This window comes from Sminthopsis crassicaudata, chromosome 3, assembly GCF_048593235.1.
Source record: "Sminthopsis crassicaudata isolate SCR6 chromosome 3, ASM4859323v1, whole genome shotgun sequence".
Lineage (NCBI taxonomy): Eukaryota > Metazoa > Chordata > Mammalia > Dasyuromorphia > Dasyuridae > Sminthopsis > Sminthopsis crassicaudata.
Genome location: NC_133619.1, coordinates 152,798,503 through 152,820,053, shown reverse-complemented (window position 1 = coordinate 152,820,053; position 21,551 = coordinate 152,798,503). Strand labels below are relative to the sequence as shown.

Below are 21,551 nucleotides of genomic sequence, written 5' to 3'. Positions count from 1 at the left end.
CAAAAAAGAACCCATTAACATCATGACAATGTGAATTAAAAATTTAATGATTTGTCCTTGTATGAGACAAACATGCAATCCTTAAAAACAAAAATGAATAGTGTTTTTAACAGATGTAAGCAATCTAGTATCTCTAAAATTGTCTGATATTTGAATAATCCAAATGAATTTTGATTAGTCAGGTTAATGAGAAAGTTGCTTTCCTTAATTTGAGAGAAAGAGATTGCATGAATAGAACCTATATATAAAAAAAAAATAACAAAAAAACCCCAAACAATCCTTACCTGACATGTTAGCATATAAAATCCTCAATGACAATTTAATCTTAAAGACATTAAACATTGGACTTTCAGTAGAGTGCACTGGCTGGATGTATGGATATGACTTCACTGTTACTCAACAGTTAAATTTTTTGGATTAGTTATGTAGTGCAGAAGATTAAAACAAAAAATGCTACATTAACAAAATATAGCAAAATTCAACAAAATATTATAAATAATTTCAAAACATTCTTGTCAACTAACTATATTTCTATTTACAGAACTTCCAAGAATACAATCATAACAGGTAATGATGCAATGAAGACATTTTTACAATATTTATTAAGATAACAAATTTATAAATCCAAAGACTCAGAGGCACATAGTTTAAAAGGCCAATACCATGGGAATAATGAAGTCAACATAGAGAAGTAGGAATATATGAACAATTACAACCAGTACAAGATTTGTTTTTTAAAAAAGCCACATCCCAAATAAAATTAACACATCATAGGAGTCATCCTTCAAAATTACCATGATAAAAAGTTATTTCATTCAAAGAAAAATAATTCTTTCCACCTACTGAGCCTAGAAAATCCTATTTACAATTAACTGTCCTTTATTTTGTAAGCATTAAGTTGCTTAATACAGTTTCCTCTATTGTCATTAGAAGTATTGTAAATATTATAGCTATTGTATTTACAAATGCACATAATATTTAAACTTGCTCTCCATAGAGAAATGAAAATATATTTAAAATCAAATCACAATACAAATGTTTAGTGGAAAACACATTTTGTGGGAACAGGTGTATGGGAAGAGGTGTATTTAGTAACATGTTGTTTCTGAAGGAATACTAGGGCCAATACTTCTGATAAATTCAAGGTATTCACAAAACATGTCTTTGTTGATGAAGAATTTAATTTATTTCTGTTTTAACTGGAGCACATTAGCTTCTTCAGTCAACCTTCACCACACTGTATATTTTGGTCACAAACCAAAAGCATGCAAAGAAGCCAATTGTTCCTAAAAAAAAGAAAAAGAAAAAAATTTAATAAAAGGTTAATAAATGAGAAAAACACAAATCTAAAATGACTGAACATTCAAAGTATTCACAAAACATTTAGTTGTTATAAACCTACTAAACTTTTGTTAACTATATTGCCATCTGAAATCACTTGGCTCAGAATATTTGCTCTTGTCCTGTGCTCTATTTTGATAGTTGTATTTAAATATAATTATTTTTCTTTTTAAACCTATGTATTTTGTTTTTTCCATTTAAAAAATGTTATTCTGGGGGCAGCTAGGTGGCGCAGTGGATAGAACACCAGCCTTGAATTCAGGAGGACCTGAATTCAAATCTGATCTCAGACACTTAACACTTCCTAGCTGTGTGACCCTGGGCAAGTCACTTAACTGCAGCCTGGGGGGGAATGTTATTCTTAAGAAGAGAGCTAGGGGACTCATGATGCAAAAAAAAAAAAAAAAAAAAAAAAAAAAAAAAAAAAAAGTTAATAATCCCTAAGTCAGTTTTTTTTTTTTTTTAAATACCTAAAATTACTTAAAATCCTCTTTGATATTTAACTTTGGTGCCTTTAGGTCACTTTGAAATAAGTGTTTGATGACTGCTTAAATTTCCTAGAAATTGTTATCATAAAAACTTTCACAGTTATAGAATCATGAAATTTTAGAATTGAAAGGATTCAAAGTTATTCTGTTCTATGCATTATTCCCCTAAATTTTCTGTGAAGTGGTCAGTTCAACCTCTCTTTCAACATTTCCCCTGTGATTCGGGCGGATGCTTATTATAAACAGGTCAATTTTAAATGAAATTTAGGGTTCTAAAACAAAATGTTCAACTAAATGAGGGTATTCTGATTGACTTAAGGTTTCCGAAACTAAAATAAAGGGATTACTAATTTTCCAAGGCTTGAAATACAATAAAACACACAATACTACACTTATAGTAAATAGAATCTGTTTTGATAGAGACATTCCACAACATTACAATACCTCATTTGTCATTTTGAGCACTAATTAAGAGTTCATAGCAAATGAAATAGATCTCCAACTTCTGTAGATATTTACTATATAAATAGACACTTGGACTAATCAATCCCATTAGATGCCCACCAAATTTTTTCTTCTCATCCTGTCTTGGCTTGAGAATCCCTCCTCTTTGCTACTGTAGACCCAGCTGCTTCCTGGGATTACTTCTCATACCAAGTCAGTCTCAAATTCTCAACTCAATCCAATGTGAACTATAGAAGCAAGACTGATGATTAAAAGGAGGAAAAGGATAGCAAAGCAGGAAAGAAATTAAAGAATGTTTTGGGCTTTTTTTTCCTGCTGCAGTGGGGTATTCATTACTATTGAGCATTTAAATTAAACAGAAAAGAGATGGGAGGCTATATCTAAGCATTTCATCTTTCTGAAAGTTCTCAGAGAAATGAGTAAAATTGGCCTAACTTGATTTTAACTGTATTGACAAATTACATTTATTGATTAAAATTAATATCCTCAATCTGTGACAAACTTGTGATATCTACATTTTTGTAATTGGCAGATATTAATTTAATCTATTTTGTTTTGGGTTTTTTTTTTTTGACTTTTTTTTCCCTTGAGGCTGGGGTTAAGTGACTTGCCCAGGGTCACACAGCTAGGAAGTGTTAAGTGTCTGAGATCAGATTTGAACTTGGGTCCTCCTGAATTCAGGGCTGATGCTCTATCCACTGCGCCACCTAGCTGCCCCAGTTTAATCTATTTTGAATCCTAATACAGGTATTTCCCACTTAAAAAAAAAAAAAAAGAGAATATAATGAAAAACAAAAGAAATCTAAGTAATTTAATAAATATTTAATTTGGTGTGGTATCAAAATTAGGATGAAAATTCACTAGGACGTCCACACAAAAGAATTCTTTAGGTTTTTGGGCATTACAAAAGTCAATAATAGTATTTTGAATTGGTAGAATAATTGTACTTTATGGAACAAGAATACTAAGTCACAAAGAACTTTATAGATAGTACACACATCTTGGAATGAATTCAGATAAAAAATTGAGCAAACCTTTTCATATTATGCCTGTAAAGTCAATATAAAGTGTTTGAGTGTACACACACACACACACACATATATGGAAAAATCCACACAATAATTAATCACCCAAGATCATTGCTGTTTTTAGCAGACTGATTTTCTGGAATGTGTAGCTATAAGTTCATATGTATCTATCATGTAACTCTAGGAATCATCCTAGTTCTATGTGATAAATGACTTAGATCATGCATTCCAATATGAATTTAAGGATGATACAAAAGCAAATGATGAAAGTATGTGTTATCTGCCCTTCTCTACTTGAATTTTTTCCACTAGTTCCAATTCCCAACCCTTTCATTTTTCAAAGGAGAGATTGTTCCTTCAAAGCTAGAGTACTATTTCCTCTTAAGCAAAAGGAGTTTAATTTGAATTAGTGGGTATATCCAAGTGAAAGTTTATGAAGAATGATTCCCATAATTCAGGAAAGTACTTTTGCATTGCCTTCCATAATAAAGCTATTTCTGAAAAGCTACAATTATCCCATCCCACATGATTCTTTGCTCAACCTGCCTTTTAAGCCTGGTGGATAAATGATTTTGTTGGAGATTGGAAGATTTTGAAAGACACAGGAGAGCTCAATCATTTAAAGAGTTTTAAGGAATTTTACAGAACCTATATGGACCACTAACTTCAAAATAAACTGAAAAATTCTAAATAAAAAGTTTTTAATAATTACCTGTGAAAAGGAAGAAGATCAAGACCATTATCATAGTGTAACCAAAGTACAAAATTGTACTGGCTGTTCCTATGATTTGTAGCTTTGAAAAGAAATAATGTATAGCATATATTAAGAAATATACTGCGGTAAAGCCACTGGTAAGAAATGAACGCCACTGCCAATGATAATCCTAGGATGAAAAAAAAAAAAGAAAAGCCATTAATTACAAGAAAAAATTCTTAGCAGAATTCAATTAAACAAGATGAAAAAAGTAAAATAAGCAGATTGTCCAAATGTCCAATTTTAGCCTTCAGTTCATACTTGCCAAACTCTTTCCTTTAAACAAATTTAACTGATTCCTTTTGTGTTCATATCACTTTTCTGCATAAAATCGACCACCCCAGAATCAAAGCCTTCTTGTAACATAGAAAAAGAATTAAGGAAAAAAAAAAAAAAAAAACCTCAAACAAAACAAAAAACCCCAACAATGGACAGAGAATGACAGTGTCTGACAATATACAGAACTTCCCACTCTCAAGCCTACTGCTTTTCTGCTGAGAGGAGGCAGTATAATTTCATTTGTTTTGGGGGCAAAAACCAAACCCTTTCCAAAAGCTGCTGAGAAAGATCAAAATCTTTTTTCCCCCTCTCTATTTTCTCTTGATAGTTCATAACTATAATAGAGTTAGCAAGACTGGACAAATTGGGGAAAAAAAGAACTGGCTAAAAAGTCCATGAATATCAAGAGATGATTATATTTAAATTTGAGTCCCATCCTCTACTTCAAGAATGTAATATAAATACAAACAAGTTATTTATATAGTTCCATATTATTCATTTATAAGTTTTTAGTTTTAGTTTTTATGAAGAATTAGGTTACAAACCTGTTTTCAGTTCTCATTGAGAGAATTAAGCTAAGTAGGTTTTTAAAAAATCAATTCGTTGATATGACCTTTTATTTATTTTTTGTCAGCCATGTAGCTTGTAGCCCAGCTGGAACCCTTTTAAAAGAGGTAATATGACCTTTTATTTGCTTTTTGTCAGCCATGTATCTTGTAGCCCAGCTGGAACCCTTTTAAAAGAGGTAAAATCAAAGGCCAAGTTGACCATAATAAATATTAAACTGGCTCTAGAAAGAATTTAACCTTCTGCAAAGGGTGAGGAAAAGGAGTAGATGATAGAACCTAGCAACTTTTTACCTTCTAATTTAGGCTTTCATGGTACACATTAATTTCTACTATCATAGAGGTGCCATCTCTAACACAAGTTTTCCAAATATATGCCAGATCTCCATTCCTTACATTTATTATCAGCTAAAACAAATAATGATGAAAAAAGTCATTTGAAACAATTTAATCAGGAGTCAAATTCTCCCTCTCCATTTTCTCCCCCCAAAATCTTCCAGATGGGTCTGACACAGATTAGAATGTAATGGAGAAATCTTTAACAAAATAAATAAAATTATAATGCAACAAAGATAATGTTAATTTATGGTTTTCTAAGTCATTTAATGCAACCCAAAAGGATCTATTTCTATTTGAGAATCGATGCAGAGTTTTTAAAAAGGAAATTTCTAATGAACTTCTTGAATAGTCTAAAGTAAAATTATCTAAAACATATCTCTTAGGGCAGTATATTTAAATCATTAGTAAAAATTTTCTTTTAGTAGATTGTCTTTTCTTCAGTCCAAATAAAGAGAGGTATATAGCAAGGAAACAGTGTTCAAAAAAACAGAAACTTTGATCTTTAAGTATCTTTCAAAACGAGTTTTAAATATTATAGTAGAATCCACCCAAAGCTTCTTAAGTATATAGTGGTGTCCAAAGTAACTGGGAGATGAGGTATAATTCTGACATTATTTTATTTTGTGACAGCAAATGTCATGATTATATGGCCCTGGACCCTAAACTCAAGAGCAATGTTTGCACACCAGTACCTTTAGTCACCATCCTGGGAAGCATCATCCCTCTGTAGATATACAGCTTGGCATCTACTCCTGCAAGGGCTATAGTCCCAGCTAATTAAGATTCAGAAATAAAACTTCTTTCTATCAAAGTCCTTAGCCTTGTCAAATAATTCAACATCAGAAAATGGTATGATCCTACAATAGGACCTTAACTATCATACCATATTACACTACACTAACTACAAAATTAACCCAAAAAATGGGTATAAATATATTTCAATGAGTTGTGGACTTAATGGTCCATAATGGGAAGAACAGCTAGTACAGAGCTTTAAGGTTAATAAAACAATCTATATAATTATTATATTAGCCTCAAAACAATTATAGGCCTAACGGTGAGTATGACATTATTTTCTCCATTTAACAGATGAAGAAACTGAGACAGACTGAGGTTAACATGACTTGCCCAGAGATAAATAGCTAATAAGTGCTTGTGGCAGGATTTGAACTCAGATCTTCTCAACTTCATGATCAGTGTTTTATCCAATGTGCCATGCAGTTTTCTCTAACCTGATTTAAACTCCTCTGAAAAAAACTTATGGGCTATAATCAAGGATTAATGTTGGAAAATAGACTTTGTCAAATGACGGTATATTTCATAGCAGATGCACTAGAAGTATGGTTTCATAAAGAAAAAAAATTTATATTTGTCTAAGTTTTGCAATCTCAATATCAAATCATGTAAATCAACCAACTGTGACACAATGCTTAACAAGTTTTTAAAAGATGCAAAAATGTAAGGTTTATTTTATATTGTAACTTTAATTTGCATAACACTGTGATTTTTAAAATTCAGTAACAATCATTTTGTGTAATTCCCAAAACAGTCTAGGCTTATTAATCTATTTATTATGTTTTAAAGAGCTAATGTTATAAGCTCATTGTTAAGAATTAACGAAACCTATTAAATTAAAAAGTTGTATTTTAATTACTGATAACTCTGGAACATATGTAGGTCAAATCTTGCTAAGATGAACTTAATTACAGCATGGAATTTTTATAAAATGAAAATTTACACATTGTTTAAAAATGAGCATAGCTGAAGATTACTAAAACCTACCTCTGCACACAGATGGAAATAACAAAGCAGTATAGTTGCTTCAGAACAAGTAATAACCAAAATGATAAACACCAGAAACAGGAAGCCAAACATGTAATACATCTGATGAGACCTAAAATGATAAAATGCCATTTTGAAATGAAAATTATTGTCTCCATTAAAAAATATCACATTAACCATGTCTCAAAATATATAAAAAAATCTGCTTTAATTCTGAAGCCAATGGAACAAATAAAAAGTCATACCAAGTTCTAAGAAGGTTGAAGAGAGCAAGGAAGGGGAAAATACTGCAATTTCATTTATCTTAGATTTTTAAAAACATCTACTCAATCTAGGATACATAACGAACTTTTTTCTTTTATCTTTGGCATTCAAAAATTCATTCCAATATTGTAAATATGTATGTAAAAGTGAGAAAAGTTTATAGCCTGGTACGTAGTACTTTAATCTGATAATTTAAGTAATTTAATCTGACAAATCAAATATTCTTAAAAATTCATTATTCATGGAGAAAATGAGGCTTAGTCAATGCCATGTTATTTTCAGAAAATCAGACTTGGCATGTCATGATATTTTTAATAGCAACTCTCCCACTGCAACTGATCATGAAATGATCATTATAAAGGAGGTCAGTTACATTCAAGCTGTAAAGTATAGAATAAGGAATTAAGAGTATAGAACTTTCTTCTTTTCACAATTAAAGATTTCTGATTACTAGGTAACTGCTTACATTCATTAGATCCACAAAAGAATTTTAAATATATCAAGCATAAAGGAAAAAGCAGGAGTTATTATCATACGTAATATTTCTAGGAATGAATAAAGTCTTTATAGTTAGCTTACCAAATACTATTCAGAATAAAAAAAAGTTGTATAAAGATGCACCCAAAGGGTAAAATGCCTCCCATAATAATACCAGGTAATGGTTTTGTGTAAAATGATTGTTCAGGAATCTGACGAGGAATCTGATTGGTACGTACTGGGTGTTCAATGGCCTTTAAGGAAAGAGGAAAAGAATAATTACACATCCATTTAAAATATTCTCTGTACTAGACTATTTGCCAGCTTTTTCCTCAGCTTCCATGCTGACACTAATGGTAAGAGAAGTCTACTTAAGTCATCAAACTGAAATTTGTATTTAAAAGCAATGAACTAGAGACCACTAAGTGCTATATTCAGATTTGGCCTATTGAATTAAGTCACCACTGTTTCCAGCAGCTATCCACTGACTAATGGCTTCAGACAAAGTAAGAAACATACAAAAGTAGATGATGTAGTACTGTGCAAATAGTAGTTAATAACAAGGTACCGCTAGAGTTTTCTTTTTAATTATATACTTATTGCAGGGAAAAAAAAAAAATCAGCTGGTACTGAAAACTTTGTCAATGTGTTGTTTTTTTTTTTTTTAATTTGGAGGTGGAATACTGTCATCTTTACTAAAATTGCCCAATTTTATTAAAAACACAGTGAATATAATAAGGCTGTATGAAGCTTTATGACCATGGGCTATTGGTGATACTCTCAATTATTGCCCCTTTCATAACACACTACATGATACTATGAAAATAAATGAAATTAAAAAGTACCTAAACATATTCATTTTTGACTAAAGAAGTTCATTTTTTTCTCTAAAGGTTTCAGAAATATACCCTATAATTTCATTTCAAGATAGTGATGCCAAATTAACATGGTTTAACAAATGTTTTGAATATTGGCACTTTTATTTCATTTGTTGTTGGATGAATAGGTTGAAGGAAATTTAACATTTTATATATCTATATATACACACACACGAACAATAATTTTATTCTTCTCTATCATACAAATGGACGACATTTTTTGAGGATATAATTTTGAAACCCAGAATGCTTATTCAATATATGAATCACTATCATTTGGAAATAAACTTATTAAGGAAAATGTGCCTTTATAGTAAAAAATATTTCCCCTATAAAAATATTTATCAGTGTATTAAGAGATTAAAGTTGTAAAACACAAATCTCTCTCACACACATACCAGCGTATGCTTTTATGAACTTATATTTAATTAATAGTGGGAGCAGAGTAGAGAAACTATCAAAAAAAAGTATTTGAAACTCCACTTTCCCCCAAAGGGGGGAAAAAAACTCCCACAAGTTTGGAGACAAAATACACTGAAGAATTAATTAATCACATTCCTGTGAAAAACTAATAATACATAAAAAACAATGAAGAATTTTCTCCTTTTAAGCTCTTTCAGATCTAAAGTTTTGAATATAAATTTTCATTATTTATTATTCATAAAGGTCTATGAACTTACATTTTTCTTAAAACCAAAGTAGGCACCAATAAATGTCAGTGGCACTGATATGCAAAACCAAAGGGCCAATATGGCAACCAAAGTCCCAAAGGGAATAGCAGCAGAAGATCCTTCTCCCCATAAAATCAGGTTCATAATAAAGAAATCGGCAAATACAATCCTGAAAAACACAATAGTCTTTTTGATTAAAAAAAAAAAAATCACAAGAAAAGCCAAAAATCTTATGTTAAGCCACTATATAAATGAGTCATGGATTAAACTTTATCATTCATAACCTATAGTTGCGAGAAAATATCAAACGAAGAGGTAAAATCAACTTTGTAACTTGATAATCATTTGGGAATGAGCTGTTTTAAATAATTCAAAATATTTTATTTAATATTTTTATGGAAATATTTCTTATATGTAATGTGTTTCCCTTTCCTAAACAATAACATGCCAACATGCTTTCCTTTTCTTAAATTACATAAGTATGTATATGTACACAGAAACACAATTTTTAGTTTTGCTGATGATAAAGGATCACTATCATAATAACTATGTTACTGTGCGTAGTAGGCATAAAATATGAAAACAGAAATCTGCTTTTTGCCATTTGCATTTTTCTAAAGAGTGGAGTGAGTGTGCATCTTCATTCCTTCTTTGGCAGCATAAAGTAGTTGTTTGCCTACAATATTGAGTACTGAATCAAAGATCTGAACTATCCTGTCCCAGGTTGTTTTGTCTTCCAAAAAAAAAAAAAAATCACCTTCAAAATAGATGACCAATGTTCTTTAACTTTCCAACATTTTTTCAAAACAATACATGCTATTTCTGCCATGTTTAAATGATAAACTGACTATAGGCTAATTCCATGTTAGCTTGCATGTATACTCTTTTTTGAAAAATGTGAAGGAAGAGCCTCATCATTTTAAGGATTTGTGCAAGTACATTTTGGAACAAGCCTATTACAAAGCCTTACAACTTATCGCATACACCAGATGACAATTTTCTACATGATAACTTACTCAATCAGTTAATAATGTTTGATTCTGAACAGAATTTCAGGTTCAAAAAATCTTAAAAATCAAATTCCTATGATGGCATAACAAAGTCTTTTAGACTTTAGAGTCAATGCATCACAGATCAACATTCTCATGCAACCTTTTCTCTGGTAGCATTTGATATGCTAAATAACTTGGTCCTAAAATCAGCGAACAATAGGAGAGAAAGAAAATGATTAAAAAAAAAAAAACAACTTCATGGAGGCTGCCTGAGTAGTAACTCCACAATTTTCTAAAAATAATAATAGTAATTATAGACCTTACATTTATATAATGGCAAATAATTTTCAATGTCATTAAGACACAATTTATTCACCATAACTATCCTCTAGAGCAGGCTGAGCAATTATGATTACCATTAGATGAAGAAACTGAGACTTGTAAAATTTTAGCTATTTGCCAATACAGTTAATAAATAATGCAACTGGAACTGAAACATAGGTCTTCTGAATCTAACTCAATGTTCTTTTTATTATACCATATTATCTACTTACCTCTTTTTAGCAACAAGTTAGCTTTGCTATCTTCAAGCAAGCATGTATATACCAGAATCAACAGATTATGAAATTGTATTCCTATGAATCTACTGGAAAAAAATATAGACTAGCTGGAAAAAAGCATTTGCTTCATAATGCATCAGCTTATTATATAAACAACAAATAATATGAATGTTAAATCTCCTGGAAACAAATTAAAGGGAGAGGGAGGGAATCAGGGAGATGAGGCAGGAGATGGGGAGACTATAATTTCATTAAGGTAGGAAACTTGAGATGTAGATACTTCCTTTACTAATGTAGCTCCTCAACTCATCTATAACTTAGTCTCAGAGTCTTGTTTAGGACAATGAATGGTTAATTGATTTGCCCATGGACCAAAAAGTTAGCACAATTTCAGAGGCATGGTTTGAGAATCTACATCTGATTCACTCCAAGGCCAAGTATACCAACATAACTTTCAAAAATAAAGCCAAGAAGGGGCAGCTAGGTGGCACAGTGGATAGAGCACCAACCCTAAAGTCAGGAGGACCTGATTTCAAATCTGGTTTCAAGACACAACACTTCCTAGCTGTAAGACACTGGTTATACAGTGACAATAGTCATAAGTGACTAAATACCCCAAAGTGATAAAAGTCACTTAACCCCAATTGCCTCAGCAAATAAAAAAAAAGAAAAAGAAAAAAAAACAAAACAAAAACCAAGAGTTACTCAAGTTTTTATTTGTAACATCATTAACATGTAAGAACAGATCATTTAGCCTTACTTTGTTTAAATTTAGGGGCCTAAATGAGTCCTAGCTCCTTACTCTTACTAGCTAATTAGAAACAAATTATTAAACATGAGTACCAATTTCCTTCATCTATAAAATGGGGAGAAAACTGATATCAGTTCAGAGGCTTCAGAGTAAAGTGCTTTATAAACTTTAAAGCACTATGTAAACATGAAATATTACTATTTTTAATTCTTCATTATTAATTGCCAAGGCCTAAGTTGGCTAGCAGTGCCAAAATAGCCCAGTTTCTTTAGCATGATAAAACTGCTCAAGAGGATAAAGTATAGCCAGAGACAGGTTTTCTCTTTAAAAAAAAAAAAAAAAAAAAAAGTTTTTTTTTCTTGCAATATCACCTTCTTTAAATCAGACTTATAATTTTGTGTCAAGGTAGAAAGCTAAAATACCATTTCAAAAATACATATAACTCAATTTTGGAAGTATTTATAAAATCTTTTGCCATTCAATTACCAGTGGGCGAGGAAAACAAAAATCTAACCTTTTCACTTGAAAATTAGTAACACAATACAAAAAATAGTATAAACATTTTAATGTAGATAAGTGCTTAGTAAAGTTCAGGACAACAGTTAAAAATAACTCAATCTTTTAATATGAACAACCACCTTTTATGAACTTTACTGTCACATAAGGTAGATCAAGCAATAATACAAAAATCCACAGATGTTTTATAGGGTCAATCCAAATGGACTTTTTGCTTTTTTAAGATAAAACAACTTTTTTATACTTCTGAGCTTTTCATTTATTAAGAATGTGGAATTCATGTCATAAAATGGTTTCTACAAAGTCATGAAAACTCAATCCTGTAACTTATCGATACTATAATGTATACTAAACATATGGCTTCCCTGTATTACTATACAGTAAATAACACCTCTCCCCCAACACCAATTGTTTAAATATATGAGCTGGTGCGCTGCTGGTATGGCATACTTATTTTTAAGGGCTGAGCTGTAGGAGGCCAGCCGTTTGTACATACAGTTAGAGATTCCCTAAGTCTTTGCCTGCTAGAGCTTATTGAAGTACCCACTATAGAACTAGTCTATTCTTTGAATCTGTTGCTGGCTCTTTTCATTTAGATTGTCTGGTGCTAGCTCTCCTGGCTAACTGCTTGTGATCTCTACCACTACTGCCACCTCCCACATCTCCTCAAGCACCTCTGAGTCCCTCTTTTCTGCTCCTTTTCTTTCTTGTCTCTTCTAAGATCTCCTATAGTCTTTCCTGTACTTCATAGTTTTCAGGAGAAAAGGCAGGCCTAGGCTTTTACAAACACTGCCAGACAATCAACCTGCTCCTCTCTCCTTCTGATAAGGAAAGAGTCGATCATAGTCCATAAGCTACAATCTTTAGCTCTTCTTGGCTATTTTTGTTGTTGCTGGGAGCTTGGAAGTTTTGGCTTTTCTGCTCAAGCATTTCCACCTTATTTCAAAGATCCAAGCTTTTCTAGATATGTAGACATGTCAGAAATTGGCTTTCAAAGGTTTGACTAGTATATTCCTTGATCTAATGGTACTAGAAATTAATATTCTTAGTTAGAAAGCATAATTAACTCAACTATCTTCAGAAAGGAGGTCCTTATAATTAATGCAGACAATTTTAGACATAGGAAACTACAAAGCAGTTGAAAGATGAGCTGAGAAAAGAGCAACAAAGTTATTTTCAAGAAAAAAAATCATTCTTCCAGCTAAAAACCTTCTGCTGAACTACAAGTACTTAATTTTTTCACAGATAAAAAACAAATATCATGAAGGATCCAAACAGTTCTTGAATAATCTTCCCTTTGGGCCTTAACAACCTATTTTACATAGTAATTATCACAACTATTTGTTACTGGTTAAAAAATTGAAGTTGATTGAGAGCCATATGAACATAGTAGTGCAATGTTTGAAAAAAAAGCCAAAGATGCTGAAAATTCATTAACAAAAATAGCTGGGACAACTAGAAAGCAGAAGGAATTATGTATTCACCAAAGTTCATATCACAGACTCAGTTTAAAAAGGGTACAAGACTGAAATATAAAAAGTGACATAATAAACAATTACAAAAACAAATAAGTATCTTTCTAACTATGACCAGGGGAAAAGTTTATGACCAAAGAAGAGTAGATTAAAAAAAAAAAAAAAAAAAGATAAAAATGGACAATTTTGATCACATGAAATTAAAGTTTCTGAAACAGATCATTGCAGTTAAAATTATATGGAAAATAATTAACTGAGGAAGAATATTTTGCAGCAACTTTCCTTGATAAATGTCTGGTATATTTTACATATATCAAAAGATATGAACAGGCAGCTTTCAAATAAAGGAGTACAAGCTATGAAAAAGTACATAAAAATGCCACAAATAATAAAGAAAAAAGAATTTTAAAACAATATGAGGATTCTACTTGCCTATCAGAATGGAAAAATTATCCAAAAAAGAAAGTGAAAGGAACTGTGATAAAATAGGCACATTAAGGCATTGCTGATGTAGCTGTGAAATATTTCAGACTTTGTAGGGAAAAAATTGAAACTATCCACCTATTATCACTAAACTGTGCACTTATCTTTTAATTCAGTGATATTCTTAGGCCTATACCCCAAATAAACCAAGAAAAGAAAAAAAAAAAAGACCTATATTTACAGAAACATTAATAGCAGCAAAATTTTGTTATATTCAAGAACTCAAAACAAGATCTATCAATTGAAGAATGGCTAAAGAAATATGATGTGTGAATGGAATGGAATATTTGGAATGACAAAAGGGATAGTTTCATAGAAAGCTACTATGACTTGTTTCTATGAATTAATAGAGGGTAGAAGCAGAATTCTCCCCAAAATGTATATAAAAACATTAATACTATAAAGATAAACTACTGTGAAGAACTTAAGAAATCTAGTCAATGAATACAATGTCCAACTACAATTCCAAAGGTCAAATAATAGACTCAAAAAGAATTAGCACCCTATCTTTGGACACGGTCACTGTGGAGATTTGTTTTGCTTAAATAAAATTATTTTTACAATGGTTATTGCCTGCTTTGCCATTCCTTTCCCACAATGGACAGCAAAAAGAGTTGGAAGAGTCCCTGAGATATTGTTAAAAAAAAAAAAAAAAAAAGAAAAAAAAATCAGATGATTAGTGGAAAGTTTTTTGTTTTGTTTTGTTTTTAAACAGGAGAGAAAAAAAGGGAAATGACAAGTAAGACAGCTTTCAAATTTACACAATGAATTTATTACATATTTAAAAATAAATGCAAAATTCATGTAATCATTTCAGATGTTCTTATACAATTTTTCTTTTCTATTTTGTATATGAAATGTTAATTTTATTTAAGTTTAACAAAAAAAGGAAAAATTTTAAATTAAAAAAAATTTAAAATTAAAACAAGCAGTTCCTCCTCCACTCCTTTTTAACATGCTTATTATAAAGCAGTGGTCCTCAAACTTTTTAAATAGGGGGCCAGTTCACTGTCCCTTAGACTGTTGGAGGGCCGGACTACAGTAAAAACAAAACCTCACATTCTGTCTCCGCCCCTCAGCCCATTTGCCATAACCTGACAGGCCGCATAAATGTCCTCAGCAGGCTGCATTTGGCCTGCAGGCCGTAGTTTGAGAACCCTAGTTATAAAGAAAGATGATTACAGAAATAATTCACTTACCCAGGACAAAGAAATGATGTTAGCAACACATTTGTTTTCCATTTCTCACCACCAAATGCTACAGAAGGAGATAAAATGGTAGAATACAGGGTCTTTTAAAAAATAGAACACAACTTCTAATTTTATGTTTATTATGTTTATTAGACAAAGCACTAAAGACAAAGCAAAGAATGTCCTTAGTAAAAAAATAATTTTGCTTCCTTACCAATGGAAAGTTCAAAGTGTGAATAACCTGAAGGTTCTATGTTGTGCCTGATTTATACTATATGCATTTTAATTTCAGTATCATATGAAGTCTATCATTTGGCCTCTTGAATTAAGAGGCCAAATGGTAAGAGTGTATGCTGGAACAGCACTATGAAAAAAATGTATTTTTGTTTAAAAAAACAAAAACAAAAACAAATGCACAACTAAATTAGTTCTGTTCTGCCTAAGGACTTGTCATGTCCTTATAGATTTCATCAGGCTGTCCAATAATCTATCATAAATAAAGTGAATTTGAAATGTGGGAAGTTGGAAAAGATTATGAGAACTGAAGAATGTTTATCTGATAGAAAAAAAGAACAAGGGAAAAACTGCTGCTTTCAATCTCTCTTTCCCAGAACTCATGGTTATCAGGTTTAATCTATAATTGAACAGGAATCATTTCTATATTATTTCAGATTTTAATTAATTCCATTTTACCAGCCTAAATGATTACAAATTTTACCTTATATCACATCTCAATTTGCCTCTAATTTCCACCTATAACTTTCACCTATTATTCCTTGTAGTTCTACCTTCTGGGGGCCAAGAACAACAATTATAATCCCTCTTCAACATTAGAATCATCAGAATGTTTTTAAGATAGCTATATATAATTTTATTCATAAAACTTAATCAAGTATTATAGACATTTTTGTAAGGACAAGGATTAGTTTGTTGTGACAAGATCAGCATAAATCTAGTGTAATCTAGGAAATGGTTGTATCTTCATTGTACAGTATGTTATTTTGTAATGGGATTTCATTTACAGTATATTATTTTAGTAATAGCTAACCTTAATCAAGATCAAAATTTTAAAAGATAAAGCCTTTTTTCCTTATCTTAAAATAATCATTCCACTGACTTGAAAAACCTATGTGATAGGTCTAACTGCAGGAAAAATATTATAAGTAATTTACAATTACAATCACTGTTTAATGATGGAATTTAATTTCTCAATATAGGAATTCTCAGTTCTCAATATTCTCAACAGGAATATGAAATACAAAGTCTAACACTTAATTTGTCAATAGGAATATGAAATACAACATATTGCCTTTAAACTTTGATACTAAAGCAATGAAACATTTAAACTTAAATTTCGCTTTAACAAAGCCTACACAGAAAAGCGGCAAAGTAGTCACTTCAAAAAAATCAGCAAAATGGTCCCAGGAGGGTTGACACTATTATTTCATATACTTAAAATCTACCATTTGTTAAAAGGAATTCTGTATGCTTAGTGGCAACTAGATTTAACCTTATATTTAAAACTATAAAATTCTTATATTAAGAAAATCATTTTAAGACAGCTACTGATAAAAATATTTCAATTCCACTATATACTGATCAACTATTTATATATAGTTGATATATATACACACACACACACACACACACACACACACACGTACGTGTGTGTGTGTGTGTGTGTATGTAACTATCTATACATACACAAGGTGTCCTAAAAGTCTAAATATGGATTTAAATTCTTAAGAGTTTAAACTTTTGGGTCGCCTTGTACTTGACGACTATTGCTAGAGAAAATGTAAACCTTTATCTTTTATTACCCTCTGAAAGGTAGTTCTTAATATAATCTTTTATTTTCTTACACAGATAGGTATATTCCTCTCAAATATAGGCATATTAATTTGGAGTGGTCATTTTTTTTTTAAATTGAAACTATGCCCAAAGAGCTATAAAACTGTGCATACCATTTGATTCAGCAGTGCTACTAATGGGTCTATATCCCAATGAGATCATAAAAAATGGAAAAGGATTCATGTTTGTAGCAACTCTTTTTATGATGCCAAGGACTGGAAATTGAGGGGATGTCCATCAATTGGGGAATAGCTGAATAAGTTATGGTATATGAATATGATGAAATACTATTGTTCTATAAGAAATGATGAGCAGTCAAGATTTCAGAAAACTTGGGAAAAGTTAAAATAACTGATACTGAATGAAGTAAATATAACCAGGAGAAAACTGTACAGTGTAACAACAACATTGTACGATGATCAACTATGATACACTATGACAAATTTAGCTCTTTTTAGCAATATGGTGATCCAAGACAATTCTAATAGACTAGGAATGGTAAATACCATCTACATCCAGAGACTGAATGCAAATCAAAGCATTCTTATTTTCTTTTTGTTTTTCCTTTCTCATGGTTTTTGCCTTTTGTTCTGATTTTTCCTTCACAACATAACTAATATGGAAATAAGTAAAAAATGGCTATACATGTATAATCTATTCAGGATTACTTGCTGTCTTGGAAAGAGAGAAGAGAAGGGAGAAAATTTTGGAATTAAAATTTTTCTTTTACTCTTTAGTAGTGTTTTATTTTTTCAAATACATGTAAATATAGTTCCAATAATATCCCCAAAACATCAAGCAATCTGATATAGGTTAAATATATGCAGGAATTCAAAGCCTTCCAAAAATGAATGTTGAAAATTATTTTTGCATGTAATTAGAAAAAATAAAAACAAAAAAGCAACAGAGCTTCTCTAAATACTAGGTTTTTGGGAGAATGTACTATTTGGAGATATTTCACTTCTTAATGCAGGAAAAGCTAAACGATTAAACAACTTAAACTTAACATATTAAATATTGCTGCCAAGAGAGAATCAATCAAAAATATAGCCAAAAGAGCCCTACAATTATAATGTAAAATCAATGGAAAGAATACTGGTAACTGCATTACTAACAAGTTATTAACATACAACTAAAATTTAAAGAAAGCTGGATGCCAAAATATTTCCACATTATTCTTACAAATTGAACAAATCTATGAAGAGAATACTATGGTAAGTTGGACTAGTTATACATTTGTTTTAAACAGCTTTTACTTACATTTATAGAACCTGGCAGCAACATAACCTGCTGGAGTTCCAAGCAGCACCCATAGGACCACAGCACAAGTCATAAGAGCTCCTCTGTTAGCAGGTGACAAAAATCCCAGGCAAGCAAAAACTAAAAGCAAAAAAATTAACTATTAAACATGAATATTTGAATTACCTGGCTTCCCCAGCTGTTAACTGATAACCTGAAGATCCATATACATGAAAAGGGAAAGAATAAGAGGAGTTGCCAAAGCATACACTATGAAAATATAGTTGTACTTAAACTTAGCCTGTTTAGATGATGTTCAATGTGACAAATGGGCTGTTAACCAATAGTTCTTTATCACTTGATTATCCCCTGCACATCGAAGCCAAAATTGAATTTTATCAATTTTATTTTATCAATGATCTAATTTAAAGTATTATTTCTTTTAAAGGAACTGAAATGTTACAACGTAAAGACATATCAGGACATTAGCCAATAAGTAATTGTAGAAGAAAACCCAGTTTTATAGTAACATGAAGATTATTATCGGGGCAGCTAGAAGGGGTAGAGGATAGAGCACCAGCTCTGGAGTCTGAAGGACCTGAGTTCAAACCCAGCCTCAGACACTTAACACTTCTGAGCTGTGTGATCCTAAGCATATCACTTAATCCCAGTTGACTCTGCAAAAAAAAAAAAAAAAAAAAAAAAAAAAAAAAAAAAAAATCTTAAAATAATGATAGATAAAACATGTCTAGCTCTTGGCAAAGACACTGGTCAGTTCTATCCCAGTTCACTCTTTCAGGTAAGCCCCTATGAGGATGTGTTAACTACCATGGCAATAAATTCAGAATATGGCATTATTCAGAATTCCTTCAAGACTTAAGTCTAGCATCTCCTTTGACAAAAAGCCTGTTTCCCAAAATGCCTTTGCCTTCTGCTCTCTCCACTAGTTTGAATTTATTTATTTATTTACTTATTTATAAACAGGCTGCCTTCCACAATAGGATAGGAGTTTTCTGAAAGCAGGAACAGGTTCATTACTGTCTCTGTAATCACATCAGCCAGCATAGTGCCCAACATACAAAAGACACTTAAAAGAATGCTGATTGTTTCCAAGGAAGGCTACTAGCAGTTCCGGGATCTTGTTAATGACTAATATAAAACATTATTTCAGTGATGCCTACTCAATGAACTAACTGATTTTGGTTGTCAAAAAAACAAAAACAAAAACAAAAAACAAATCACAAACCAAGACATCTCCTGGTTTCTGTCACATTTCCCCAAAACCAACTTTGAAAAATAGAAGGGGCTTCCAAACAGTAGGTCAGAGAAAAACTAAAAAAAAAAAAAAAACAAAAAAAAAACTGCATAATAGACCTCTGACCTTCCTTGTACCTGTTCTCTAGTTTATGTCTCCTCTTTGGCCACATTTTTTTTTAAATGAGAAAAAAACTTTCTCTAATATCCTTGACAAGGAAAAGAAAGGAAAGAAATGAAACTAAATAAAATTTCAAAGCAGGAAAAGTTTATCTTTGACATTCCAGTTGTACAATTTCAAGTGGGTAATCCAATCCTGGCAAATTCATACCTAGCTACACTCTTGCTATATGGCAAAGTCAAACTGTCTAGAGTTTGCCTCTTGAGAGTGTCAGTGGGATTATATTTTTTAAATCAATAGTTAAAGTCTGTTCGTATATACTTAATCTTATAGCTTAGGTAGGTAGGTGGCACACAGAACAGAATACAAAGCAGAATCAGTAATATCGGAGTTCAAATCCTGCCTAAGATACTAACTAGCTGTGTGATTTTAAGCATATAGTTTTCTCAAATATAAAATGGGGATTAACAGTAATCTCAGGGTTGATATGAAGATCAAATGTGACAATATTTAGAAAATATGTAGCACATAGCTCTATAAATATTAGCTAGACATTATTAGTCTTTTATTTGTTCATAAGTTAAAATCAAGGAAAAGACTGGTTCATACCACAGAGAATAGGATCAAACATTTAAAGATAAACTAGTTCAGCCCCTTCATTTCATGGATTATAAGATTATAAATTAAAAATTCAGAGGGGCCATAAGACTCATGGTGGCCAATCTCCTACATGTACAGAAAAGGAAACTTAGATCCAAAATGGTTAACTAAATATTCATGCAAGAAAACCAGAGGTAGGATCTAAATTTATTTTTAATGACTCAATTCAATACATTTCCTTTCATGCTATACTTTCTTTCCTGAATTCAAGTCTACAGGAAAGATGTCTTAAATTAACTAGTCCATTCAGCAAGTTATTGTAAAACATTTCTCATTTTCTTTACTTTTACTTAACACTTACATAAAGTCACAAAAGTCATAATTAAAATTTGTGTCCCTGATCCCAGAAAGACTGACAGCAGCATTCCTTTTCTTGGAGGACGGAATATATCACCATGAACCAATTTCCAGCCAAATTCCTCCTGAGCATCTTCCTATGAAACAAATACAGTGTTAAACTTGCAAAAAAGGGCCTTTCAATTTAGTGCCCAAATAATAGAAATAAAAACCCAACATTAACAGTATTAGTTATCCTAAATTTGGAAGCAACAAAATCTCAACTAGAGATAAATGCTAAGACTTTGTTAATTTTTTTTTTTTTACATTCAGAATTATGATTTTAAAGTGTGGTTACAAAAGAAACATTGCAAAGATGGTCTCCAAATCACTAATAACTAGAATTAAAAAAAAAAAAAAAATTAAAGCAACTAATGAGTTTCTATCTTACATATATAGCGGATTAGCAAGGATGACCAAAAAAAATAGAAAATGACAAAATGTTTGAAGGGCTACAAGAAAACAGGCAGATTACTGTTGTGTATAGGTTTGGCCATTCTACAAAGCAATTTGGAAGTATATCTAAAAATTATGAAACTGCATAAGCTTTGACTCAGGCTATTACTAAGTTTAAACTTTGAAGAAATCAAAAATGAAAAAGTTGGCTTTTTGTTTTCTATAAATGTAGTTATGGGAAAAACCCTTCAATGATAATCTTCAAATAATTCAGTTAGAGAAATGCAAATTAAAATAACTCTGAGTTTCCATTCATATTCGTCAAATTAGCAAAGATGACCAAAAAAAGAGAAAAACTACAAATATTTGAATGGCTACAAAAAAAACCAGGCACA

The 21,551-nt window shown here is 31.2% G+C and overlaps 1 protein-coding gene across 2 annotated transcripts in view; it reads right to left on the bottom strand.

The window, feature by feature from the left end:
- Window positions 1-574: 574 nt before the first annotated feature.
- The window catches only part of TM9SF2 (transmembrane 9 superfamily member 2), a 78,566-nt gene continuing 57,589 nt past the window's right edge, over window positions 575-21,551 (bottom strand). The window contains exons 10-17 of one of the 2 annotated variants that reach the window (XM_074299444.1): window positions 20,726-20,858; window positions 18,411-18,530; window positions 15,309-15,366; window positions 9,342-9,501; window positions 7,886-8,037; window positions 7,043-7,154; window positions 4,035-4,206; window positions 575-1,286 (exon numbers count right to left, since the gene is read on the bottom strand). In XM_074299444.1, coding sequence (XP_074155545.1) covers window positions 1,219-1,286; window positions 4,035-4,206; window positions 7,043-7,154; window positions 7,886-8,037; window positions 9,342-9,501; window positions 15,309-15,366; window positions 18,411-18,530; window positions 20,726-20,858 — 975 coding nt within the window. In that variant the 3' untranslated portion in view covers window positions 575-1,218. Of the gene's footprint in view, window positions 1,287-2,809; window positions 2,901-3,999; window positions 4,207-7,042; window positions 7,155-7,885; window positions 8,038-9,341; window positions 9,502-15,308; window positions 15,367-18,410; window positions 18,531-20,725; window positions 20,859-21,551 lie in introns of those variants that run through there. The other variant, XM_074299445.1, reaches the window with a different exon arrangement.